This window comes from Anas acuta, chromosome 1, assembly GCF_963932015.1.
Source record: "Anas acuta chromosome 1, bAnaAcu1.1, whole genome shotgun sequence".
NCBI lineage: Eukaryota > Metazoa > Chordata > Aves > Anseriformes > Anatidae > Anas > Anas acuta.
This window is the reverse complement of record NC_088979.1, coordinates 162,595,594-162,622,247: the sequence shown is the minus strand read 5'-3', so window position 1 is coordinate 162,622,247 and position 26,654 is coordinate 162,595,594. Positions and strand designations below refer to the sequence as shown.

General features: G+C 47.0%; 2 protein-coding genes across 3 annotated transcripts in view; one reads left to right on the top strand and one right to left on the bottom strand.

Moving 5' to 3' along the window:
* ACO2 (aconitase 2) overlaps positions 1–19,197 on the top strand; it is a 20,460-nt gene extending 1,263 nt beyond the window's left edge. Inside the window, exons 2-18 of the mRNA XM_068669067.1 lie at positions 3,856–3,998; positions 5,093–5,351; positions 7,563–7,655; positions 9,403–9,561; positions 9,954–10,104; positions 11,128–11,232; positions 11,458–11,549; positions 11,814–11,919; positions 13,145–13,302; positions 14,225–14,298; positions 14,975–15,086; positions 15,228–15,350; positions 15,526–15,681; positions 16,715–16,906; positions 17,733–17,865; positions 18,176–18,297; positions 18,697–19,197. Coding sequence (XP_068525168.1) covers positions 3,856–3,998; positions 5,093–5,351; positions 7,563–7,655; positions 9,403–9,561; positions 9,954–10,104; positions 11,128–11,232; positions 11,458–11,549; positions 11,814–11,919; positions 13,145–13,302; positions 14,225–14,298; positions 14,975–15,086; positions 15,228–15,350; positions 15,526–15,681; positions 16,715–16,906; positions 17,733–17,865; positions 18,176–18,297; positions 18,697–18,840 — 2,322 coding nt within the window. The 3' untranslated portion in view covers positions 18,841–19,197. The remainder of the gene's footprint in view (positions 1–3,855; positions 3,999–5,092; positions 5,352–7,562; positions 7,656–9,402; positions 9,562–9,953; positions 10,105–11,127; positions 11,233–11,457; positions 11,550–11,813; positions 11,920–13,144; positions 13,303–14,224; positions 14,299–14,974; positions 15,087–15,227; positions 15,351–15,525; positions 15,682–16,714; positions 16,907–17,732; positions 17,866–18,175; positions 18,298–18,696) is intronic.
* POLR3H (RNA polymerase III subunit H) lies at positions 18,879–26,654 on the bottom strand. Of its 2 annotated transcripts, XM_068669070.1 has the most exons (6): positions 26,311–26,645; positions 25,000–25,096; positions 23,354–23,440; positions 22,312–22,375; positions 21,524–21,731; positions 18,879–20,847 (listed from the first exon to the last, which is right to left on the bottom strand). In XM_068669070.1, exons 1-6 carry the CDS (start codon positions 26,419–26,421, stop codon positions 20,794–20,796), a joined length of 621 nt encoding a protein of 206 aa, XP_068525171.1. In that variant the 5' UTR covers positions 26,422–26,645; the 3' UTR covers positions 18,879–20,793. The 2 variants fall into 2 exon arrangements, with proteins under 2 accessions (XP_068525171.1, XP_068525172.1); XM_068669071.1 differs by lacking the exons at positions 18,879–20,847; positions 21,524–21,731; positions 22,312–22,375 and adding an exon at positions 22,382–22,676 and having other exon boundaries at positions 26,311–26,654.

Genomic DNA, 26,654 nt, shown 5'->3' with positions numbered 1-26,654 from the left:
CTTTTTTTCCCTGTGTTTAGCAGCCTTAGAGATTTAATGCATAAGTAGATGATGGTGCCAGTCGCTGTGATAATGTCAGCACTGAGTGTGGCACGTGCTGTTAATGCTGGTTCTGCTCATCGCCTCTCCGAAAACAGCTTTTGGAACTCTGTAGGAAGCTTATCTCAGAGAAATAAATTGGAATTAACCTGGTTCAGGCCGACTGCCCTATTTATAGCACAATTCTTCTAATAGCCTCAAAGGGTTGAGGGCTTTTTCATGCCTGCCTGAAAGATGCTTTTAGCAGCGTTCCATTTCTTGAGCCACGTTGGCTGGGGATTGACTGAGAGAAGTACAAAACTCTGAAGTGGTTGGGGTTTCACTGAAGGTCTTGTAGTTTCAGTACTCACATACATTTGGTGAGCTTTGTGTGTGTTGGCAAGGAAAAAAAAAATAACATTGGTTAGAGTTGGACTGATCTTCAGGCTGCTAATTTTGGTTGCCTTTTGGCAGTGGGTCTGGGAAACCAGACTGCATTTAGATTTTGATTATACTGTACCAGTTTTTTAGGCTGTACCATGGCCAATGTTGGAAACTTGGCTGGTGTTCTTAGACTGGGGGGATGAGGAAAGATGGTATTTTTGGGTTTCAGCTAGGATTTCTAGGAGGGCTCTGGGATAGGAGTGCTCATAGCATAGTTTTACTCTTTTGACCACAAACTTTGACTTACTGGACTTACTCTGGTGCCAAAATGCGAGTTTCAGAAATTCAGTCTTGCATCTGGACCACTCGCTGCAGTGAGCTAAACACAAGACAGCTAGCTCTCAGATGAGCTTGTAAAATCTATATGGATAAGAGTTGGCTTCTTTAGGTTTTCAAATGAATGACCCATGTAATAGGCTGGCTTTTCCGTGTCTTTCGAGGAAGCTTTTCGCCTACCAAAATACCAATGGACTTAGGAGGCCTGCAGTGGTTTCCTTGACTGAAATGTGGATAAAGGACGCTGGTGCAGGGAAAACAAATTCAACGCCAGATGAGAAGAGATCACTGGGCAGCTGCCTGCTGGGTGCTCAGTCCAGAGCTTAACAGCACTGCCTGCCCGCTTCCCTTGGCTAGTGGTCTCAAGGCACCAGTCACTACTCACCAAAACCAAAGCCCACAAACCACCACCTCTTTTGTGGAGGGGGAGTGAAGCTGGAAGCTGTTGGTCTGGTGACTTCATCTTGTAGTTCTGCCACCCCGTTTCAGAGGATACGGGGGAAAAAGGAGAGGTGCAGACCCTCAGCTTTCCAGGCTTCCATGTCCAGCTGGGATCCTTCTCAAGCGGGCTCACTTCTCTCCCCTTCCATGTCTGGTGCTCTGAAGCTGTGGTGGGGATCAAACAGAAGTCAACTACCTTGAATTTCTATTTCTGTGTTTAGAATTTGACTAATATATATAGCATTCTGATTAATACTAAACTTCACACAGCCATTTCGTGAAGTGCAAAGGTGTATAGACATATGTACTCAAACTGAAAAGGTTTTCTCTGAATTTTATCTGAAATAAAATCTTTGCACCTCTCTTCAGATCTTTGGGGAGCCCTGCTTCAGATTTTGATCATCATCAGCTCTGGTCCCAGGCAAGACTAGAATGCTGCCAAGCCTCCACCGTTACTTTAACTTGCAAATCTGCTCTCCTTCTGTGCTCTGAATTTTGGTGAAACGTAGCTTTCAGTTTATGGGGTGACATGGAGGAACTCAGCTGATCATTTATGCCAGTTGGGTTAGTTTGTGGGAGAAAAAAGGAATCATTGCATTAAAACAAAATGCCTGTCCTGGCCTGGGGAAGAGATGATTTTTTCCATGAATGTTGGTGAAATCCCTCAGTGTCTTCCAGCCACTCCAGCAGCTGGAGGCTTCAAAATAGGAAGGCTATCTCATAAGGTAAAGGTGTTGTCCACAGCATTATTTCTTTCTGGGTAAATGCTGAAGTTTATTTAAAAAATAACATACAAATAAACAGAACTAAGCAAAGACAAAAATTGCGTGGCTGCTAGGTAAAAAGCAACAGGGAGAATGAAGCTGTTGCTTGGTTGATTTTTCCTCCAGTGGGAGAAGGAGAAGGCTCCCTGCTGGCACGTGTGATATGTTCTGGAAGTTCTGAGCATGAAGTGCAGCTGAGTGAAATCTGATGACCGCTTTCTCTTGCGCTTCTGGGAGAGCAATGCTCTCCTGTAGTGCTGTGATCACCTCGGATTTTCTTTAACAAAAACCACGCACGGCTGCTAAAATACCGTAGACCTATATTGTTCCTACAGAAAGGTGGATATCTAAGGTTAGGATTGTTTGGTAAGAAAACAAACCACACCCTTGTTGGTAGTGTGCTAGCTGTTAGGATCTCCCCTAGATCTCCTGAACTTTTTATTATGGAAGACATTGGTAAATGTTATCAAAAGGGCAATAAAACAAGATTTGGATTAAAAGCTGGTGGTATTGTCTAATTGATCATGGCTGGTTTTGGCAGTTTTTGAAATGCTGGTAGAAAGAAAACTGGGGGAAAAATATTCACAGAGAAAAATGAAAAAATACACAGTTAAAGATTTGATTAGCATCTTTGGTAATGCAAAACCAGGGTCTGGTGCTGTGATCATACATACTAAGTCTTGTCAGTGTAAAGTAGAAGATCAGAGAATCAGAGACTGGTTTGGGCTGGAAGGGACCTCAAAGCCCACCCAGCTCCAACCCCCTGCCATGGGCAGGGACACCTCCCAGCAGCCCAGGCTGCCCAAAGCCCCATCCAGCCTGGCCTTGAGCACCTCCAGGGATGGGGCATAGGAAACATGGGAGTAAGATTAAATTGTAACGCTGGGGGAGGAGGAAGTCTGGACTCTTGCTGGAAGTCTGGAAACAGACAGAAAACAACGGTGACAGAGACTTCCAAAGGATGTAAGAAATGCATGTGCCAAATCCTTGGGAGTTTTTGTGGAGGCTGCCCTCTGACTCAGTTTTCACAGCTGCGGGAGAGCCTTTTGACCCTGGCACTGACCTGCTCCCTCTAGGTCAGGTGCTGGACAGGTACCTGGTGTAGCCTGCCCTCCTCCCGTGTGCTAGGGGACTGGTTCACTCTGGAGGCGGCCAAGGGACATTTGGACGGTTTTTTTCTGGTTGCGTTTCCTGCTGAACCTGTGGTGTAGCTCATCCATCCTGCTGTTAGCTCACCTGTGGGGCAAGGTGAGGATGTCCCCGCAGCCAGATGGGTGAAACAAAAGTGTTTGGTCCACAGCTTGCCTCTCCTGCTCCGTGGTGTGTTGGAAACTGAGCACATGCACAAGAGTCGCTCTGGCTAGCGCTAAAATGCAGCTCGCCTTATGCAGCACGTAACAATGTGCTTGTGGCAGGGTGCAGAGACCCCGCAAGGGGGGCTTCATATGTAATGCTGAAGCAAAAAGGTATTTGCTCAGCTCCGTACAGTTTTGTCTGCCCATCCTTCCGTATAAACTCAGTACCAGCGAGTAAGTACAGATTTGGAAGCTGTATGTGTTCTTCTCCACTGTGCCTGTAATACCTCAGGAGTACATCCAGCTGTTGTTCACTTAGGGAATATCTCAGAATTGCCTGAAAGAAGATTTCGTACAAAAACAGAAGGCGTCTTGTGCTTCAGATGGGAATACAAAATAATTTGGTAAACGCTAGCTGGCTAACCTGATGTCTCACTGGTTAACTCAACATGTAGCACTGTGTCATCAAATGTTCCCTGTGTCTTTAAAAAAAAAAAGCTCTGCAAACTTTCTGTTCCTGTAAAATTCCAGGTATAACAACTGGAAAGCAGGTATTTTATTGATGCTAGAGGGATTCCTTCTGCAGGGTTGCAGCACTAACGCTCTCCTCTTTCCAGCATGCCTTGAATGGTGGGATACGGCGCTACCATGTTGCACCTGTCCTGTCCCAGCGCGCCAAGGTGGCCATGAGCCACTTTGAGCCTAATGAATACATAAATTATGAAAAGCTGGAGAAGAACATCAACATCGTCCGTAAGAGGTAAGGGGGGAGAAAGGATGGGTCAGTGCACAGAATTTAGCTCTGCAGCGATGGGAGAGAGAGGAGGGGAATAAAAAAAACATCACAGGGCTCTGGCAAAGGGAATATTTCCTGGGGAGAGCAGCTCAGAGCCATAGCAGTCTCCAGTGTAGTGAAACACGAGTTGTGGAGTCTCATGCAGTGGTGTGGGGCACTGGGGAGGGTTGGAGGTTAGGATGAGGCCCTGTGACACGTAGAGAACCAGGTCAGTGCAGAGGAGGCGCTAGCAAGGGCTCTGTCCTCTTTTTTTAATGCCCGCCTTCGTATTGGCGCTTGTGCCTGTCTGGGGAAGCAGCGTGTGGGCAGCGGGCACTGCAGGCTAATGCTCCTTTGCACCTTGTTTTGACGGTGAGCGTTCTCCCATGTGCCGCTGTAGGCGTTAGGCACAAAAAGGAGGGCTAGGAATTCATAGTCTGTGTAAACATGGTGACCTTAATCTGCTGATAGAGGCTTGCTGAGTTGTCATTCCTGCTCCACTTACCTTGGCAGTGGCTTGTCAGACATGTCCTTCGGTCTCTGCGTCCTTTGTTAGATGTGGTAACTCTCGTTTCAAGTCGTTGTGTCTACTTAGTTACCTCTCAGAAGATCTCACCACTGACATAAATAGGCTCCTCAGCTGAGACAGCCAGTCAGAAGCCTGCAGGACAACAGGTCTGTGTTCACAAAACTCCGCTTAGTTGTCCTTCCTTGCTGTGGGATCTGGTACTTGTGAATTGAGTCTGACCTCTCTCTTACCTCCCCATTTGCTGTCCTGAAGTATGACCTTGAGAAATGAGCAGAGTCAAAGTTTCCTTTGCTGTATAGGGAGATTGTAAAAGAAAGCACAAAGTGCCCTCGGTTTGTATCCTTTTGAACTCTCTGGACCAAGCACCTGTTTCAGCCAGCTACCAGTTGATATTTTAGATCCGTAAGATAACCGTGCAGGTTGCTGTGTTTTTGTGTATTTTAGAATGGTAAAGGGAAGCAGAGGGTACCTTTGCTCTGTTACATGCTTAAAGGGGCAAACGTTGAAGCACACAACGTGCGGATGTCAAATTCTTCTGTTGTCTCCCCAGGCTTGACCGTCCCCTCACCTTGTCCGAGAAGATTGTATATGGCCACCTGGATGACCCCGCCAAGCAGGAGATCGAGCGAGGCAAGACCTACCTGCGCCTGCGGCCGGATCGCGTGGCCATGCAGGATGCCACTGCTCAGATGGCAATGCTGCAGTTCATCAGCAGCGGGCTGCCCAAAGTGGCCGTGCCTTCCACCATCCACTGCGATCACCTCATAGAAGCTCAGTCAGGTGGTGAAAAGGATCTTCGAAGGGCCAAGGTGACTGTTGCAGAGACTTAAATTCAGGCCATTTGAAAGCTTCTTTCCAGTCTAGGGAAGGTTTTTTTTTATTTTTTTTATTTTTTTCCAGGACAGCCACAAAGTCAGGCATGATGGCAGGTTAGCTGTGGTGGTTAGCTCGGTAGATAGGTCAGATGCAGTAAAGAAACAGCATAAGCAGGGCTGTGGGGGGATTTCACCAGAGATTCATCCACAACGTGGTTTAAAGGACCATGAGAACAGGAAGCACTAGCTCTTAATCTGCTAATGATGGAATCACAAGTCATATATGTGTTCCATAGAGTGAGAAGATGTTTCAGGTAAAGAAAACTCTATTTCAAAGGGTAGGAAAGGAAGGTGGGTTACTCTAGGGAGTTGTGCTGTGTACGGCAGCATGAAAAGCTTCCTGAGCATGTCTGCAGTGCACTGCTTTATCCTGTGAAGGGGGAGCAACTAACTCCTTCTGTTTCCCAAACCACTTGCAAGTGATTCGTGCTTCCTGAAGCATTTGCAGCTTTCAAGACCAGCAAGGATGGGTAATAAATGTACATACAGGCAGGAAGGGTTTTAATTGGGAATCCCAATGTTGTTTGTCCAACTTCTGGTTCAATGGATTTTGTTTGTTTTTAAACATTTCCCCAACAGTTTTACTGCTTATTCCTCCTGAGGGGGTTCTGTCAAATGTAAACACATTCACCTCTGTCCCACATAGCACCTCAAATCTGCCAGGGAAGAATATCCTGTTAGCATAGCAAGGATGTGTGGGGAGCCTTTTTTTTTTTTTTCTTTTCCAAGTGGGCATAGCGTAATTCCATTATCAAAGCCAGGAGGCTTCTGACTTGGACCCTGATACTGAAACTGAAGAATCTGTACTAAACACATTGTGGGTGCTCAGCTGCATTTTTAAGATTTTAGTCCGTATCTATTCTAAGAAATTCCTGATATCAGAGTACTTCTGGCTTTTTCCTCTAGGTTAGAGTAAAGCAGTGTAAACCACTCAAGAGTAAATTTGGGGAGTTTTTATTCTACAATTTGTCTCGGGCCCAAGTTGTGAGATTAAGAATTTGGGACCTTACTAAATAAGACTTGATTTTCTTCCCTCACCTCCTGTCTTTCCCCTGTTCCCGCATTTGTTCTCTGCAGTGCAATGGTGTTTGGCTGCAGCCCTGAGCTGAGCAGCGTTCCTTGTCTGCCACCCGCTCTGAGCAGCGGCTCTTCTGACTGGGTTCTGCCTCTGAAGCTGCCAGTTGGCACGTAATGAATGCTGGCAGGCCACAGGGTGGCTTGGATCTGCTCCTGGCACATCAGCGTGCCTTACTGGGGGAGGGATGCACAAACAGAGTGAAGTGACCTGACTCCCAGTGGAATACGAGGCTTAAAGAACTGCTGCTGCCTCATGGGAAACTTCAGCAAATGTGTGCTGAGACAATTCTGCCATTATCTCCAGTTCCCCTTTCTCTTTATTCTGAAGCGGAGCTGCCTGAGAACAGTCTTTAAGGAACTCCCTCCTCCTGGCGCTTATCTTATCTCTTCTGCCGCTCCTCTGCCAAGAACTATCAGGACACAATACTGTCATACTTCCCTGGCAACCGTGGGTATTCTCACAAGCGATTTTCATGGTGTGACCTCCACGAATAACAGTGGTGGCGCAGCAAGAAAGGCATCATTGTGTGAGCCTTGAGCAGGGGACTCAGCAAAATGAGAAACGACACCCACCAGCTCCCCTGGCAGCGAGCAACTTCCAATTCCATTTCTTCATCCGTAAAAAATAAAGCTGAAATGCTTATCAGGAGGTTTGAAATGTCTGCAAAGCATGCATGAAACAAAAGAAACAGCTGGTAGAAAAGGAAGGGAGGGGTAAGAAGAATGAAAACCAGGTTACAATACCCTCAGAGTAGAAGAAACGATCAGGGCATTCTCCAATGCCTCATTGGCAGGGTTTGCCTTGAATTGTGTGATTTGACATTGGAAACTAAAAAAGATGCATTAGTAGAGCTACAAGTTGGATGAAATCAAGTGGCCTGCTACAACTGACTGGCAAAGAGCCTTGATCTCTTTTGATTTTAGGAGCGATGTGCACCTCCCTCTAGCTGCTGCAAAACTGTGGAGCAAACTATGAACAGGCTTGGGAAGATGGGAGTGTGTTTGAGCTCATGATCTGCCAAAGAACAAAATGTGTTACTAACACCATGTGTTTTCCTGTGTGACTAGGATATAAACCAGGAGGTGTACAACTTTCTAGCAACAGCTGGTGCCAAGTATGGAGTGGGATTCTGGAAACCCGGGTCGGGAATCATTCACCAGGTAAAGTGTGTGTTTGTAGCCTTTAAACATCCAGTGGCTCTTCCCCCTTATGGTAGGGGGAGAGCTCAAGTACAAACCCGTAGAGAATTTCACCAGGTCAGAGGAACCACTCGCTTTCTCTGAGGCAGGTGAACTTTCTCGTTGCTCCCTTTCAGTTATCTTGACAGCAATGTTTTTACTGAAAGGTTATTTTTGTCAAAGTGTAACCTGATGCGTGATTAGTTAGCACCAGCAGCAGGCCACGTGAATCAAAAGATCTTAACTGTTTGTGAGCTGGCTCATCTTGGTACGCCTGGGAGAGTGAAGTGATGGTGTGAAAATAGCTACCTAGGGCTAACGTGGGTTCCTTTCAGGAGCAGGGAAGGAAGCTTTTGGAATACACCTTTTCTAAGGCTCTTTTGTATGTGTTTGGTTCCATTTAAAAAAAACAAAAACAGGAGAGAGCAGCTTTAAGAACTCAAGAACAGCAACACATAACTAGTTGCTATCTGAATTGAATAAAATGCAAAGGAATTTTCAATGGGTTTTCAGGTCTGAAATTCTCTTGCTGTACCACTTGCACCTCAAAAGAATATGACCATCCCAAGAGAACTTAGCACATGATGAGGCTTTTTGTTTTTTAAACCCAACACCTCTAGCAGGACTTCCCTACCTTGATTTTGGTTGATTTGCTGTGGATGTCTAGGAGACATTTTCCATTGTTCCTGAATTGCAGGTAGGAAAAGTTGAAGTGCAGCACAGGCAAAAGGAGTGGAGAGGAGAACAGATAACTGTTAAACATCCTGTCAGCAGGGAACTTGTGACCAGGTGCAGTCAAGAGCTCTCTGCTGTCTTTTCTTAGCTATGGAATGAGTTCCTAGGGTTACTTTAGCTTGGTGTGACGCAATGGAGAAAGGAGATGGAACAGGTGAACTCCCCAAAAGGTTGTGGGATCACCTCAGGTTACTTCTGCCCTGAAACCACACACAACACTTGTCATGTGGCAACATAGCTCCCTATTGTTGTTACCAGCTTTCTTGTGGGTCACTTTCTGAGGGAAAAAAAGCTGGAGAAAATTGGACATACTGTATAGCTTCAGAGTCAGCTCTTGGAATTGACTTTTCTTGCACGCGTATGTAAAGGTGGAAGTACTGCAGGCAAAAATTAAGATTTTTGCCCACCATAAAGGGCTGCTGTAATTCTGCCCAGGCTGTTCTGTACGATGTGCTGTGAGTTCTGTGCTTCCCAGAAAAGGCTGTACATAATGTTGGTATGGCACATACCAACAGTAAGAAGTTCATTAGCTTGAATTCTTAACTGGCTTACTACTATAGAAAAGTCGTCATTTTTCAGTAAAAGACTGTGGTTTTGCTAATAATGAAAGTCTGCAAAAAGCCTTGTTAGTGCTGGACAGGTGAACTGGCTGGCTCAGCAACTGATCAAGGGTTTGGAGACTAAGGAACAGCTTCCTGAGCCCTAACAAAGGTTACTGAAAGGAAGGGGTGTTCCAGTGAAAAAGAGAAGATCGTTGTTTAAGTTTTCTTACTGTCCTGGGATGAGCAAGGGCCAAGACTCGGTACCTTGTTCAGTCAATGCATCCCCCTAAAGGGGGTTGAAATACAACTGAACTTATGGTCTGAAAGAAATTAAATTTCTTGCTACTGAAACCTGCACATAAAAACTAGTCTATATTCTTGTTGGCTTTCTTGCTGTCTTCCCTCTCCTTTCCAAACAAACGAGCAAGCAAACAATCAATTCTTCTTTTCAGATCATTCTGGAGAACTACTCCTATCCCGGGGTTATGCTGATCGGCACAGATTCACACACCCCCAATGGAGGTGGCTTGGGAGGAATCTGCATTGGCGTGGGTGGAGCTGATGCTGTGGATGTCATGGCAGGAATCCCCTGGGAGCTTAAGTGCCCAAAGGTAGGAGCAAAAGGAACACTGATCTTCTATGTGGGGCGTGAGATGTAAAATGGGTAAGAAACATATGTAAGGCACTATCTGCCACTAACAGTCTGGTTTGTAATCACGCTGGCTCAAACAGCTCGTCTATGGTTTGTTGGCATCTTGGAAATTTGTTTCCAGCCTTCTTAATTTGGGGATTGAGAGAGGTAGGCAAATGGTGATCTGTCTTCAGTTGGCCTTGACTGGAGGTTCAGCCCCTGTGCGTGTGCTGTGGTATTTCAGGATTTTCTCCTTTGTGTTTTGGTGACCACCCAGATTCTGAGAAAGAAGCCTGAGGAATTCTCTTGACTGCTGGAAGGAAATTATACCAGTACACATTTTTTATTGTTGTTTTAATTCATTTTATTAAGGTTATTGGTGTAAAACTGACTGGCAAGCTTTCTGGCTGGAGTTCTCCTAAAGATGTGATCCTGAAGGTGGCTGGCATCCTCACGGTCAAGGGTGGAACAGGCGCCATCATCGAATACCATGGGCCTGGTGTGGATTCAATCTCCTGCACTGGTAAGGCACCAGGAATCTTATCTGGAGTGGGTTGTTGTTGGAGGTAGGTGTGAGGGGAAGGGAACTGGGCAAGAAGTGTTAAATGTTCCCTCAGCCTGGCTGGGTGACCGGTACACAGTGAACTGGGAGCCTGTTTCTCTGCAAGCTGGTGGGGTGAGAGCGGTGTAACAGGTGAAAAGCCTTTCTGGACTGCTGTTAAATCTTCTTGTGACTGAGAACGCTGAGAGGTTAATTGCAAGGAATCCTGGAAGAGGGTGCTGTCAGGATGAGAGTAGGGATGGAGGTATTTCACCATATGCTTAGAGGATGGAGATGTTGGGGGTAGTAAAGGATGATATTTTCATTTCAGCCTAAAATAGGGTGTGAGTAGAGCAGAGAAATAGGTTGGGGCAGGGGGGAAATGTGTGACAGCTGCTAAAGAAAAAGCTTCAGAAAAGCAGAGCAGAGGGGGACTAGGAAGCAGCAGTTTAACTTGGAGACTTGTGGTAAGAAATTGTGGGTCTCAGGTGCTGAATTTGAACCAGCAGATATTGCAGTTGTCTCTAACAATACTAGTCAGGACCAAACTGAGAGAGGTGTCCCTTCCTTTGGCTTGAAAAGTAGCTTTAAACTGGGCTTCTCTCCATTCATAATGCTTGGCTACTTGGAATACTTGGCTTTTATAATCTGAGAGCAATTTAGGATTTGTATTCTCTTGAATCAGAGAGCATTGACCTATGATACCTGCTTCTAACTCCTTAAACATAAAACAGCAACTCATACAGCTTCATTGCTGTGTCCTTGAAAGGCGTGGGTGATCCCAGTGCCACAAGTGATTTTTTTAATCTTTTTTTTTTTTTTTTTTTTACTGTTTTCTGTCATTGGAATCTTTGTCTGGAATCCTGTCTGCCATGGAGTTAGGTTTGTGCCTAATGCACTTGATCTCTCTTGGCTTCGCCATCTTTTCCATAAGCTGACTTCTGAGGAATTGCGTGGCCTCGGATTTTGTTGACCCTGTGGTCTTTTCTCCCACACCTTCGCTAGGGATGGCAACGATCTGTAACATGGGGGCTGAAATTGGAGCTACCACATCCATCTTCCCTTACAACGAACGGATGAAGAAATACCTGGGCAAGACTGGGCGAGCTGGTAAGAGGGTTTGGGGGTTGAAGCGAGTAGAAGGGTGGGTTTGAATGAAGGTGTTCTCTGGGAGCAGCATCTGATGTGGCTTCTGTCCTTGCGTGTACAAGCAGGGAGTCTGTAGCTGAAGTGCCTGGGGAAGTACTGGTGGACCCTATGTTCAGTTGTTCTGGTCTTTCTCTTTTCCATCGTATTTGCTGCAGTTTTTCAGGTCTCCCTTCTTTCTTATTCCAGACATAGCTGCGCTGGCAGATGAATTCAAGCAACACCTGGTGCCGGATTCTGGTTGTCAATACGACCAGGTGATAGAAATCAACCTCAGTGAGGTAAGGCTTCCTTGCTGCTTGCCATCTCGGATGTCATGATGAGACTGCCTCGTGTGAATGAGGACTGAGCTGGGAGTTGGATGCAGCTCCCCGGGCTGTGCTAAAACATGTAACAAACACTGAGATCTGTTCCACTAACAGCTTCTGCTCAGGCAGCCAAGTCCTGTTTAAGCAGCTTCCAGATAGCAAATCAATTCTTTCATAACTGTTTTTTTTTTTTTTCCTGGCTACTGTAATTTCTGACTCTGTCGTTGTTTCTTAAAGCTGAAACCACATATCAATGGACCTTTCACTCCAGACCTGGCACACCCTGTGTCAGATATTGGTGCTGTGGCAGAAAAGGAGGGCTGGCCTGTTGATATCAGAGTTGGTGGGTAGCATTTGCTCTTTCCTCTGCCTTCATCTTTGTGCCGTAAATGTTGCTGTCTTGGGATAAGCAGCTGGTCATACAGCTTGGGATCTAAGCCTTTAATTACTGCTATGTGCCCTTTGACTTTGTTGCAGTGTTGTTTCTACATAGGCGTATGAATTTGCTGGAAAGAGGAGTCTCTTTATTTTTTTCTCAGGTGTGAGTAGCCTCTCGCATGTGGCCTAGATCTGGGATAGCTGGAGGGATTTTGATCTCAGGAGCTAGGCAAATTGTTCCCCTTGTTGGAAATTTTAAAAAGATTGGGTTGCCAGGAACATTACATGTTACACATTTGGTCAAATCCACGAACAGGCTTTCAGCAGAGATCTGTGAGGTGCACAGCCGTGCATTCCCCAAGCAGGCTGTTGAGCTCTCAGGCTGTAGTAAAGTTGATGCTGGCTGTCCTAAAGGGAAGGTGTGGATGCTGCTACACTCCCTGGCTTCTCTGGAATTGCTCAGGGTGGGAATGAATAGAATGCAAGTGCATTGTAAAGGCCACATCCCAGGTAGAAACAAGTTATTCAGTAGTGTTACCAATAGGATCAAGAGCAGCAGTAGCTGAAAGCTGAGTTTTATTCTTTGTTGGTTAGCATCAGAGTGCTGTCAGTGCATCGCTATGTCCTTGTGTCATCTTCGTGCTGTAACAAAGGATGTTTTACCCAAGGACTACAGAATGCCTATACCAAAACTAAACGGTGCATTGGGTCTAGACCAAGATAAGTGAGGTGAAGAAAGACCAGTGGGCTCTGAGGTGGAAGTTGAAAGGGCTGGGAAATTTAAAATTCAATATGCGTGGTGAGGCACCCACCTCTTCTTTTAATCACTTCCTCAATTTCTTCTCATCTTGATTTGTAGCCTTTTCTCTCTTCCTAAAAGAGTATCTCTTTGTGGTAATTTGCCTAACCAAAGTGCACATAGGTGGCACTCTGACCTTGTGAAACAATAACCAGCCTAGTGAGCAGGTAACGTGTTCTGGCTTACAGCCTCCAGAGCCTGAGGGACTGCCTGCCTGTGACCTCAGCATCTTGCTGGGAGGCTTGGCAGTGCTTGTACCTGAAAATATTTCAGGCTCTGTGTCAGTGGAAGAGGAGCTTGTCTCTTGTTTTTGCTGCTGAGAGATGGTCTCCGCAGGGAGAAGCAAGCAGGGCTGCACTAACCACCTCCCTGTGTCTGTCAAACACCACAGGCCTGATTGGCAGCTGCACCAACTCCAGCTACGAGGACATGGGGCGCTCTGCAGCAGTGGCAAAGCAGGCGCTAGCGCATGGGCTGAAGTGCAAATCCAAGTTCACAATCACTCCAGGCTCAGAGCAGATCCGAGCCACCATTGAAAGAGACGGTTACGTGAGTATGGCTGCTCTTCACAGGTCCTAACAGTAAAGGTTAAACTTTTCCAGAGGGTACTCAGGAGTCTGGGAGTGACTAATGGAAACCTCTTAAATTTGTCCTCACGTATTGCTCGAGGTGCAGTGACTGATATAGCAACCAGCCTTGTGTTACTGTGCCCCTAGCTCCTGCCACTACCCAGGCAGTGTTTTGACCTGCGATGTTTATCCACTCTTCTCCTTATAGAACAGCTTGGGATGTGAGCAAACCTGTGTATGTGGGAAGTAGGTCCCAGTTTAGACTAAACATAAGGTAAAACTCCAGTGTTTCCCTAGAGGAACCACCATGTGTCTTCTCCCCTTTTCTGTGGGGAGCAGAATATAATGATGTGTTAATTGGTTCTACTATTTATTAAGTGTTGGATGCTGTCACAGCTTGGGGATCAACTGTATGAGTCTTTATGCACAGGTGTGTCCATAAGTCAGCTTTTTATTTCTGTCTGCAGTTGTACTTTTCTCCAGCAGTTGCCCTCTTGATTGGATCCTTTGCTGAATGGACTGAGCAGGCACATGTTTGCCTGCACTTTTAGCAAATCACTCCTTACACTGCCAGGAAATGTGTTGAAAATTAATTAGACCAGCTTTAGTGAAACGTCTCTGAGGAGCTGTTTCTTTGCTGAGTTTAAAGTAGGCAGAGAACAGGAATTCTATGGTAAATCTTCCTGTGCTGTTCCCCAGCGTTAACTTACAGCTCTCCTGGCATCAGCCCCCCTGTATTTATGACAATTACTCGAAACTTGCAAGTGAAATGAGAAGAGGAATTTTCTCAGGCTTGGTGCTTTCTGTTAGAAGATGAGCGTCCTCTTTCTCTGAAAGAACAACATCAGAGATGTATTCCAGGCTTCCCTTCTACTAGTAATGAAATTGTTGTCTGTCCCCAGGCACAAATCCTGCGAGATGTTGGAGGGCTGGTTCTTGCCAATGCCTGTGGGCCCTGCATTGGCCAGTGGGACAGGTAAAGTGAAAGACAGAGCTGTGGCTAGCTTTGTGTCTCAGCTCCTAAAGCGCTCTGCGAAGCCAAATCTGATAGTAAATACCACACACGGGGAATGAAACACGCTAGCCATTGGTTGTAGCTGCCTGATACGCACTGGAGGAGGAGAAATACACTGCAAATTTATGCTGAGCCTTTGGATGAGTGAAGTTGAAGCATGGCCACGTCTATAGGTTTTTGATAGGGAGAAATGGGGAGAGAGATCAGTTGTATTTGAGAGGATGGGCTGGAGTTTGTGTGGGCCTTCTAAAATAGGAAGAGTGATTGGTCTGCCTTCAGTCACTGGAGTGGCTGTGAGGAAAATCCTGATAAAAGAGATGGGAGACATGGGAGAGACTTGCTCATTTGGCTCTGTCATTACTGATGGTGGCATGTCCAAGGGCATGTACTTGATTATTGTTCAGACAGTTCAGCAGTGCACAGCATGGGCTACAAACTACTCCAGGAATCAGTGTCTGACTTGGCATTGCACTGTCCTTGGTTTTGAGGCTGTGCTTAGGGGAGGAAAACATGTGTGCGCTGATTCATGTTTCCAAAGATAGTGATTGCTGCCACAACCAAGCCTGGGGATTTTGGCAGCCAGTTATCTAGAAGCAATATTCCCTCTGGATTTGACGAGCGTTTCCTTCTTTCACAGGAAGGACATAAAGAAAGGAGAGAAAAACACAATAGTTACGTCGTACAACCGGAATTTCACAGGTCGCAATGATGCCAACCCAGAGACTCATGCATTTGTGACCTCCCCAGAGGTAAGAGACAGCCGGAGGGGGCATGGGGAGAAGTTCAGGTGTGTAACTTCGAGAGCCTTCTGGCTGCTTTGTTAGGCACAGGACTTTCAAATGAAGAGATGGGAGGAAGACTAAGCCTTTAAATCGATGTTTTTCTTTCAGATTGTCACAGCCCTGTCCATTGCTGGCACTCTGAAATTTAACCCTGAGACAGATTACCTGACAGGAACAGATGGGAAGAAGTTTAAACTTGAAGCACCTGATGCAGACGAGCTGCCCAAGCTGGTAACTGCTCACCCTGGAGATGGAGGGAGGGGAGGCCTGTCGCTGTCAGTGTTTCACATGTCGCAGGGGAACTCCCGTGCACTGCCTTTAATGTTAAAATTGGCTTGTTCTCTTCACATGCTGTTGGGGATGGCTGAGACTGATGATTTTCCTTTCCTTTTTTATCCTTTTGAAGGAATTTGACCCAGGCCAGGACACCTATCAGTACCCTCCCAAGGATGGCAGCGGGCAGCACGTGGATGTGAGCCCCACCAGCCAGCGCCTCCAGCTCCTCGAGCCCTTCGATAAGTGGGATGGCAAGGATCTAGAAGACATGCTGATCCTCATCAAGGTCAGCAGCAAAGCAGGGGAACACCAACTGTGACAGGGCTGGGCAAACAGGGATTTGCACATGGACTGAAGCTTTGATAGAAGCTTTGGGTATGCCTTGAGCTGACAGATTCCTTCCCCTACACCTGCCTTGCTGTGGGAAGGGAAGCAAGGGTCTTGCTTCCCTTGTGGTGGTGTTTCCTTCTGATACTTTACATATTATGACTAAGAGACTTTTGTATTTGGGGCTAGTCGTTAGCTAATACCATGAAAAATGAAGTTTGTCACACCCTGTAATATGATCCTACCCATACCACACAGTTTGGAGAATTTGTCCCAGCTATAGCCACTAATCAGCATCTCTAATATCTGACTGTTCTAAGATGCATTTTGTCTGAAATTAGGTCGTTAGGATCTTCTCATCCACCAGTATTTGTGTAATCTTCCCATTTTACAGAAAGAAATAGTTACTTCACAATAGTTAAACATCACATTTCAGTCTCCTACTGAAGACATGTTTCGTTTCACTCTCCATGGTGACTTAACAGGACGAAAGCTTCAGCTAACAGAGTGATAGGTGCTGAGATGCAGTCCCTTAGGAATTGTCCTTCAGGAGAATTGTTGATTCTCAGCAGCAGAGAGCCGCAGGTATTCCCAAGGGCTGCGCTTCCATACTGAGCTGTGCTTGTTTGACACGCACAACTCCTTTGGAAACGCTGTGGGAGCCAGTTGGAAGGCTGTTTGTTCTCTATGGCTGGGAATTCTGCTCTTACAGGTTGAGGGGGCTTCCATGCAGACTGGGAACTCTGAGGGAACACTTTTGGTGTCTTGCTGAGCTCCTCCAACAGAGAGGTTGAGCTGTACCAGGAAGAACTTAATGGCTGTTGGTACCTGCAAAACCTGCCTTTAAGTGTCTTGATTCTATGACAGACGCAGCTGTCTTGGGTTTGTGCTTTTAAAAAAGAGATGCAAAGGTCCTTCAGAATAAAAAGTGCTGAGGAATGGTCAAATCATTGATTCATCCTAAGAGACTGATCTCTTCTACTACCCCTTAGGTAAAAGGGAAGTGCACCACTGACCATATTTCTGCTGCTGGGCCGTGGCTGAAATTCCGTGGCCACCTGGACAACATCTCCAACAACCTGCTCATTGGCGCCATCAACATTGAAAATGGCAAAGCCAACTCCGTGCGGAACGCCTTAACCCAGGAGTTTGGGCCGGTCCCGGACACAGCCCGTTACTACAAGGTGAGGCTGTCTCCTGGAGCATCTATTTTGGGAGGGTGTTTGTACTTTGTGCTCTGTGCCAAGACCGAGGATCTCACCCTCCTGCTCAAGTAACAGCAGCTGTGAATTCATTCAGCACTGAGCCTTTTCCTTGGGACGTACTTTGTGGCAGTTTATAGGGGATTCTGTCCCTGCCTGCTGCGGGGCAGAGGATATTGTGACCAAAGGGGACCAGTAACCCTAGGTGAAGGGAGCAGAACACCTCTAGACACTGCACAACTTGCAAGGCACTGGTGTCACCAGGCTATGTCTAAATCTCACTTCCTTATCTGAGCAGATGGACCTCAGTTACTGTGTGAAGCTAAAGAATTCACCTACGGCTAGTCTAGATTCTATTCTTGTCCCCTTTGTTCTTTAAAGCTTGGGCTGGAACACCAAGAAATGTCCTTTCACTCTCAGAACAGCTTGGCAGCGGTCTCAGATTGGTTCTTCTGGTAGACAGAAGTTAGTTTCCTCTCTGACTTCCAGAAGTAGAGCAGGGATCGTGGTGGTGTGAATGCTGACCTGGCACAAGACCATAGAAGGAAAGGTGGCAGCAAGGATTTGTTCTGGAGCCCAAGAGCGACCCTCTTCAGCCCGTGTTAGCCAGAACAGCACTACCGAGCTGCTCTGAAGCACTTAGTTCCTCCAGTTCTGTCCTTCCTTAAAACCAAGGGGAGCCTCGTGGCAGAACATATCATAGCACAGCAACGTCAGCAGTGTTGCTTTGACATCAGATGTGTTGGGGTTGTGTTCATTAATTCCTCACCTGAGTGGCTGCAGAAGTCTCAATCTTCTTTTGTCACAGAAAATGGGTGTCAAATGGGCAGTTATTGGAGATGAAAATTACGGTGAGGGATCAAGCCGGGAGCACGCAGCGTTGGAACCTCGTCACTTGGGGGGCAGGGTCATCATCACCAAGAGCTTTGCCAGGATCCACGGTGAGCTGCGCTTCCCCCACGGTGTGCATAAACAGGACGTGTTTGGCGGGGCGGCAGGGATGTTCACCTTGCCCCGGGGCTCAACACCTACGGGAAGGAACTATCTGCTGACAGATAGCGTGGTTGTTCTTGTCAGGAATCCTGTTAGATACCCACTTAGATATGCCACAAACAGCGGGTACACTGATTTTGTTACAAAGGTTGTAATTACTGTTGGAATACTGCTTGGAGGAGCACTGAGTAGCTGGGAAGTAATCCTCATCCCTGCAGCAAGTTGTTACGAGTACACCTGACCGTTTGTTCTCTGCAGAAACCAACCTGAAGAAGCAAGGCCTGCTGCCGCTCACTTTCGCGGATCCGGCGGACTACAACAAGATTCATCCTGTGGACAAGCTGAGCATCGTGGGGCTGGCAGACTTTGCTCCTGGAAAGGTAAGTGCCTGCACCTCTCGTCACGGCTCTCAGGGTCAGGGATGTGCCCATGGCAGGGAGCAGCGTGGTTATGTGCGAAGGCCTGGAGCAGCACCAGCACTGATGGGCCATGTGGCCTGGAAGCCAGAGGAGATGCTCCATGATGCCTATGGTCAAAATCAGATCATGTTCTGCTTGGGGAAGTCCTTGTACAATATTCTGAATCCTTGGGCTTGCTACCTAAGGCAGGAGCGCTCCCTAGAAGGAACTGCAAGCACACTTCTCTCTTAAGACCACCCCTGAGCTACCAGTTTGTTTTCAGCCCTTTAAAAACATGTGGGGATTTTCCTGTGAGAAGTTTCAGTTAACTTGCTCCCTTGAAAAAGAAGGGGGAAAATAAAAGCTGTCTTCTTCCCTTAGCCTCTGAAATGCATCATCAAGCACCCCAACGGGAGCCAAGAAACAATCATGTTGAACCACACCTTCAACGAGTCACAGATCGAGTGGTTTCAAGCTGGCAGTGCCCTGAACAGAATGAAGGAGCTGCAGCAGAAATCAAGCTAAGTGCGCACAATGCCCCCAGTGCACTGGACTCGATTCAGCTTTGGCATTTTTCATGAAAGTGCAATTCCATGCCTACTGTTGGAATAAATGTCTGATCAAATGTAACCATAGCTTCCTTTTTGTTATGGTACTTCCTCTTCACTGACACTATGAAAAGGGAGTGCAACCAGGCTTACTTTTGTCTTTTAAATTCCCCAGCTCCCTTTTTCTATTTTGGCTCAATTTCAGTTGTCCCACAGTTATTTATACTTGGAAATAACCAGCTAAAGTGGGTTTGTCTGCTCGGTTGGTTGTTTTCTGCCCATTCACTTTACTGATGGCTAAAGATTTAAAATGGAAATAAAGACTGTGACCATCTCTTCTGCCTCGTGTGATTGTCTTCGTAATCCGGTTCTTCAGCTCCTGCTTTCCCCCTCACTGTGGCTGAGAGGGTGGGAAAGAACTTGAAGGTTCAATGCTACCTGCCCGCTTTGTATTGTTATGCAAAGACCACATGGTTAAGCGGAAAAAAAACATCTGCATGGGAGCCTCTGGCTGTTGAGGTGCTAACCTGCTTCACCCAAATTTCTACCTACAAATGGGTGGGGATTTTTTGCCAAGTTTGTTTCTAGCATGTCTAGTTGACTGCGTGTCTGAGCACTGCTGCACAGCCAGCACTCAGTAAGCTCATTGTCCCCGCAGCTGGACCTCAGTTACTATGTGAACCTAAAGAATCCTAGGCTCCCTTTTAATTAGAGCAGTGCACCAGGAATAACAGTTCCGAATTAGGGGGTTATAACTGCGCTGCTGGGAGGGCGCTGGTGACTCAGGCTTTTTTTTCGCAGTTGGAGGTTAGCAGAGCCGCTATCCCAGGGAATTACAGCCCCTTCCTGCCAAACGTGGCTGGCTTTGTAATTATGTGCACCATCACCCGCTTGGCACGGGGCCCTGCATAGATTTTACTCCCTGTTTTGTTCCCCTCTTTCCTTTCATTGCTGTCAGAGAGGCTGATGGCAATTGTTTGTTACTGGCTGTTAGAGCGGAGCAAAGCATTAGTCCTGACACTCAACGCGGTCTGCCTTGAAATCCAAGTAGCTGGACTGCAGGAGGCAACTTTTTTCCCTTCCTGCTAGGCAGGAAGCGAACAGTTTCTCCAGGAATTGTAGAGGAAGGCAGGCTGTGGGGTTTTTACTACTATTTATTCCATTTCTGGTATTAACCCACTCCCACAAACACATTTAACTTGCTTCAAGTAACACTGGTCCATTTCAGTTCATAATTATGAATTTTCAAACTCCAGCATGGTTGAGCCCCTCCTACACAAATACAGCCCGCCTGGTACAGTATTTCCCGTCACCACAAGCAGCCTGCAGCTTTCTGCAGTGGTCCTCTTCATAAAGCCTGAGTTGCTTTGGGGTAAACTGATCTCATTCCAGTTCTCTTTGGTGGACTTCACCCATGCATTGAGTTCCCACTCAGCAGAATGATACCACAGCTTCCCCTCTCCCCCAGCAGCAGCACTTTCCAGCCTCCACAGCAGCACACCTCTCAGCGCCAGTCTTTTGGGGTTTCTCCTCCAGCTCCTGTGAAAAGGGCAGGATTCTGCCCCTCTGGGATCAAGCTGTCAGCCCGAGGAAGCGATGCTTCTAGACAAGCATTCTCTCCCGCTTTCACTCACTGACGTCCAACTCCCTTCGTAGCTCAGGCGAGTAAAGACCTCCCCAGTTTTCCCTCCAGGGCAGGAGACCAAAGCCCCAGCTGGGCTCAGGCCTTTTTGTCCCTGCAAATTCATTTCTCCCGCTCAGTGAAGGCGTTTCTTGAAAGCGACTGTCTTGATCTGGCAGGCTGGAAGCTGACGGGGAAGCAGAGGATGGCAGCTCTGGTTTCTCTTTCAGCTTCCCAGGAGCAGCAGCAGGATCCCGTAACCCCCAAATCCCCAGCGGGAAGCCTCGCTGCGGAGCAGGCTGGCTGCAGCTAGCTGTTCGTCCACCATGACAGGAGGCCCAGGCCTGGCTCGCTGATGGACCCCTGGTCACACAGAGCAAAAAAGAGTGAGCAATTGGAAACTGCACAGGGAATACAGGAGAAATGTATAAAAATACAAAAAGTCTCCCCTATGAGCTACAGAAGTATTCCCCTTCTCGCTGTCAGAGCCCAGCCCTGCAAATATCCAAATTTCCTTAATCCTCATCAATGCTACACCAAACCTGCAGCACCTGCAGAATCAAGCACTTCCCTGTTCCATCTCCTGGCTGTGCCCCGACATACCCCAACCGTGAGAAAACACAGCTCGCACTGGCCTCCACCCACCTCTCCACTGCACTGTACTCGGGGAGGTCTGACACCAGAGCACGGCCTGGGAAGGGCCGCTCAGCTGCTGTGCAAACCTTGGTGTGGTTTTCCCAGCCCCGGGTCCCTGCGTGCTCAGCCCTACCTGCAGGGCTGGCACCTACACTCCGTCCTAACTCAGCCTCCCCGACGGGAGCTCAACCACCAAGCACAGTGGTTCAGTGAAAGCTCGCTGCAAGCACAGAGCGACCGCAAGAATGATCTCCTTCTTCCCCTTTCCCACTCCTTTGATTTTGTGACTTTCTTTGCTTCGTGGTCAGCTTAACACCATCAGTTCCTTGGGAAAGGGATGCTATTTTAGCCCTAGAACAAACCACACTGTTTCCACGGCTCTACAAATTAAGCACATTGTTACCACAAGAGTGTAGGGTGCCTCCTTCTTCTGCACTTCTTCTGTGGCGCTTGAGGTGGAAGCCTCTGCAGAGCTCGGACCCGTGGGAGATGTATCGACGAACGTCTCATCCACAACTCGGAAGCGGATCTCCTCCCCGATGTCCATGTAAAGGTCGTGGGCCCCTTCTTCGGTCTCATATTCCCACACCCACACCTGCTCTGCCTCGTCGCTGGCCACGCCAAGGGCTAAGGATGGGAACGATTTCCCCTGGCAGAACACCTCCTTACAGTTCTGAGAATCCTCTCGATTCAAAGCCTTTCCCCAATCCCTTCTCGAGCTTCAACGCACTGTCCTAGGTCACCCCCTGCACATTCCAGGGCCTCACCTCCGATTTTCCTGCACACAGCTGGGGTTTTTCTCCCCACCCCAAAAACAAACAAACAAACCCCAGGAAGACACTGCCTACCACAGGCAAGGACATCAGACACGTCATGTACCTAGACACTGCACCACGTGGGAAAACCTGTGCCCTGTCTTCAGCAGCAGCCAAGAGCCGAGGCAGGGATTATAGCGCGGCTGTTTGTGGGATGCTGCTGTTCATTCCTATCAGCTGGCAGAGTGATCCCACAGACCCTAATAGGCGTGAGGCCTGTCTGGCTGTGATAACAGCCTGCGGGACTTGCCCGACACAGCAGCCCAGCCTCTGCCACTGAGCACCTGCATTGTTGCGGCAGTGAATGGCTGCTGGGCCAGCACTGCACTATCTTTTCAGGTGAAGCCGTGAAGTTAGCCGGGTGATCAAAGGATACAACTTAGCTGGCTGCTGCAGGGATTCCGGTGGGATGATAATATCATCAAAGAACCCAATAGAAACTGTGGGGAAAAGAATCTGATTAAGACTGAAATGACTCTTCGCAACAATGCAATACCGCAGCAATTCCTACAATGCATTTCTAGACTTATTCTCTCCTGGGAAGGACAGCTGAGATTATGCAGGAATTATTCTTCGAGTCACAATGCTCCATTTCAGTTGGCAGTGAAGCAACCGCCCAGCTGAAGCACATGCAGCAACAGAGGGCACGGTCTGCCTGCCCGCTGGGAAAGAAAAAGGCTGCCTGGAGCAGGGCTGGAAGTGTCAGGGTTCCAAGAAATGAGTCAGATGCTACAGAGGTCCCTGAAAGAAAAGGGCTCAAAAATCAGAGAAGTAACACGTCAAATGAAGACCAAAGGAAAGTCAGATCAATCCCACCTCCCCTGTTAGATTTTATGATATTGAGGCTTATTAGAGACCAGATCTGCCTAAATTCAGCAATAAACATACCCACGATAATCTCTTTGTCCTGACTTAACAAATGAGCACAGAGAGGAGCTTGCATGGAAAACTCCTACGATAACAGAAGGCAACTCATCAACTGAGCACTTCATACAGTACACAGTTCATCATCTGTGATAGAAAGATGTTTCCCTGCTGTGTTTTCAGATACAGGAAATACTCGTCAGTTTTCATGGAACTATATGGAAGGTATTTCAGACCAACACGATCCGATACTACCACCTTAAAAAAAATGTTGTTAATTGAAGCGAGAAAATAAATCCAGTCTAGCTCCAGATGGGCCTGCCTATTCTTGGGCACGCACACGAGTGACAAAAGGGAAGGGGAGCTGCAGGCAGAACCATCAGGCGCAGGGGAAGCTGCCAGGCTCAGCCTACCAAGCACCCTCCGACGGGAGCAGCACCAGAGGCTGCTCATGTCTTCAGCCAGCCTACACAGAGCGTTATGCTGCCTGAAATCGTCGCAGCTCCAGGTGCTCTGCAGCTCTTCCATCCCTAACGTTCCGAGTTGCAGCTCACCGTGAACGCCATCCTGACTGCAGCTTTTAATCTCCCCGATCAGGATCTCATCCAGGAAGGGATGGAAGACCACGTAGCGGAAATGCACTTGAAAGAAAACAGATCGGTAACGTTACGACCACGCAAGCGAACCGTTCTCCTTCCACAGGGTGGCAGCCATTAGAGCAAAATCCCACATCCTACATGCCCTCTAAAACGCTGCATCGAGCATCTTTTACACCTTCCTTACAGACACCAGTTTGTTCAGGAAAACAGGAATCAGAGCTCTGATTTGTACAAATTATAACAGCAGCTGATCATCAGTATCTTGTTCTCCACTTTTCAAGCTTGCAAGAATTCAATTTCACAGAATAAAACTATAAAATAATGGATGTGCAGCAGGCCTCTGCTTTACTTATGATATTAGCATTCTTTGGAGGCCAAGAATATCAGCTGAAATGATACTTCTTGTACTACCTCTGCTCCATTTATCTTTGTCAGCAAAGATACATCTTCTTCCAATTAAATTATGTGGTACACAGTATTATCAAAGTCAATCAGATTCCCTAACAATCTTATTTAACCTCAGTGAAAAATCCAGTTATGGTTCTAACCAAGTATTTATAATTACAAGGAAGCTATACTAAGACAAAGAAGAAAACTTAAGAGCTATTTAACATCATTTTAGCTGTCCATGCTCAGTGCCTCTCTTCTACATAAAAGTAGAAAAAGGGTAATAAATCCTGCTGCCTGGTAATAATAAAGGCTATCTCAGCTTCTGAAAGCAGGAGACTTCTTTGCAAACTCGCAGAGAACATATTATCCTGTTTCAGTTCAAGGAGTATTTCAAAGTTAAGAAAGTGAACGGAGATTAAAGCAAGCAGGAGAGTCTGCCATCCTCCTCAGTGTTCGAGAAGCTTTTATTTGTAGGGAGTGAGTTCTGCTGGCATTAAATTTACATGAGGGGAGCCACACACCATCAGTCCAGTTCCCTTCTAAAAGGAAACACTTCATTTACTCAAGCAATACTTCCACACTGAAAATTAGATCTAGAAAAATGCATCTTTCTATTTTATTTAAAGAAACAAACTTTAAAAACATAAATTTGTTTTTATGCGTTTGCTTCCATTTTCCATTCACATTTGCTAAAAGACGAAAGTAAAGAGATGAATCATTTATTATTACCAAAAAAAAGTCACCTAAAATGTATGCTGAACCAGATCTGTCTAAGTCTCAAACAAAAAAGCAGCAAAACTTCCAGCTAGAAAAACAGCATCAACTGTTGTGTGGATGCTATAATTAGAAACACGTTTCAAAATTCTGGACAGGCAAAATAAGCTTCAAAAAGACAAAATATTTGACAAAAGTAGAACGATTAATATAAATTATTTTCTATTTGGAGATCTCCAATCATTTAAAATTAAATTAACGCCTTCCTTATCCAACACCTATGGCTCTAATTGCAGAGCAGATACGGACTGCAGGAGAAGGCAGGCAGGACTGGCTCTTGAAATCTGTATTTGTAACCAAAGAAAGGCAAAGAGACTTCTGCCATGTTCCTCTTGCCCTCCTAGTAGGAATAGAGTTAAGACTGAAATTAAGTTTAAAGGAGCTTGCTGAAGTTATCTAACAAGGGAATTTAGTTTACACTCGGGACAAGAGCATACCTTTGGTGTGTGATGCCCCGTCTCCAGGGAATATGTACGAATCTTCCAGTTTTGTAATATCGTACAAACAGATGCAAAGACCAACATTGTATACAACCTGTTCAAAGAAAAAAATATTAAAAAAGCAATAAATCAGTTACCAGGTAAACTCCCTTCAAGCTTATACACTGCATTCATCTCTTCAAAAGAAGGCAGAAAAAGGTGGCAAGGTGGGAGGGAGGCTGGTTTAATAAAATCCTTCAAAAGCCCCAGCCCAAACCATGCTGCATTTTGGAGGACCTGCTATCTTCTTTGAGTGTTATAAGAGCGTGTGTTTTTATTGGCACTGGAAAAAGCACTGCTACAAACAGAAATCCTTGGAATTTTTCAGTGTTTTTTTTTCAGTGGTTAAAAAACTTGACCTGCCATGAGAGTAAACAATTGCCCACAGGAAAGAAAAGACAAAAGAAAGAAAGAAAATTCAGCAGCCCCAGTGCTTGTCCAAAGGCCAAACATGCTTCTCTCTAGGGTTGTGTTCTCAAAGGCCTCTAGACTTCCCTTTGTCTTAAATTATAATGGCTCTGGGGAGAAATGAGAGCTCCTGGTTTCTCTGCCACTTCTAACACGGCTTCATAGCCTACAACATTTGGGGCACCTACTAGTCATCAGCAGATGAAAGAGTTATTTCATAACCTGTCCCTCTGATCTGCCACCCTCAACCCTAGATCGCTTGGGGCTGCTCTTTGGCGCTCCCTGCACACTGACAAGCTGCATTTTGACATCTGCACCTGCCTCGTGCTGAAAGCTGCACGCTAACCACAGTCCCACGGGCCACACGGGGAAAGGGCGAGCTCCTGGCCCATGACACAACGCTTCTTACAGCCTGCGCCAAACGCCAAGATCCTGCCTCCACTCCGTGCTCAGCACTGAGCAAGTCATGTACCGCCACTGTCATTTCTCTTCCAGTATTAACGTTCTGAATTTATTTACACTGGCTTTCTTAATTGCCCCAAGATGGGTTTGTGTTTGTTTTTCAGGCTGTGTTTCATACTGTTGCCCTACACACAAGACAGCGGTGACTTCTCTATGATGCTCTGCCCTGTCTGCTACTCGGTATCTTCCCCTTCCAGCACGAGGCCTTAGAGCAGCAGCCTCCCTTGAGGTGATACCTGGCTGTCTCTGGTCCCGGTGTCTTTTATTTCAGTCTGTGGGGACGGCCTTCATACCAAAGCTTTTATAACAGTGCACGTGTAGAAATAAAAATGCAGAAAAAGAAAAAAAAATTAAGTTGTTAGAGGGATGCCACGAAGCCTACACCACGCTGCAGATTACCTTGTTGGCCAATTTCTTGTTTAGCTCTTCAGCAATGGACTCGTTCAGCTGCCTTTCAAACTGCCAGGGGGGGATCCTCACCGTGTCAGTCATCTCCACCAGCACAAACATGGTGGCCGGCGGGCAGCGCCCCTGAGGGGACACGGGGCGACAGCCCGGCCTCGCCGGGACCACGCGAGGAACAGGGGCGGCACCTCAGGAGCTCGGGGGGGAGAAGGAAGGGAAGGAGGGGAAGGGAAGGAGGGGACGGAGGAGGGGACGGAGGCGGCCACACAGCGACCATGGGGAGCAGCCCCGCTCCGCCTCACAGCCGCCCGCCGCAGCGCCTCTGAGGCGATTCCCTA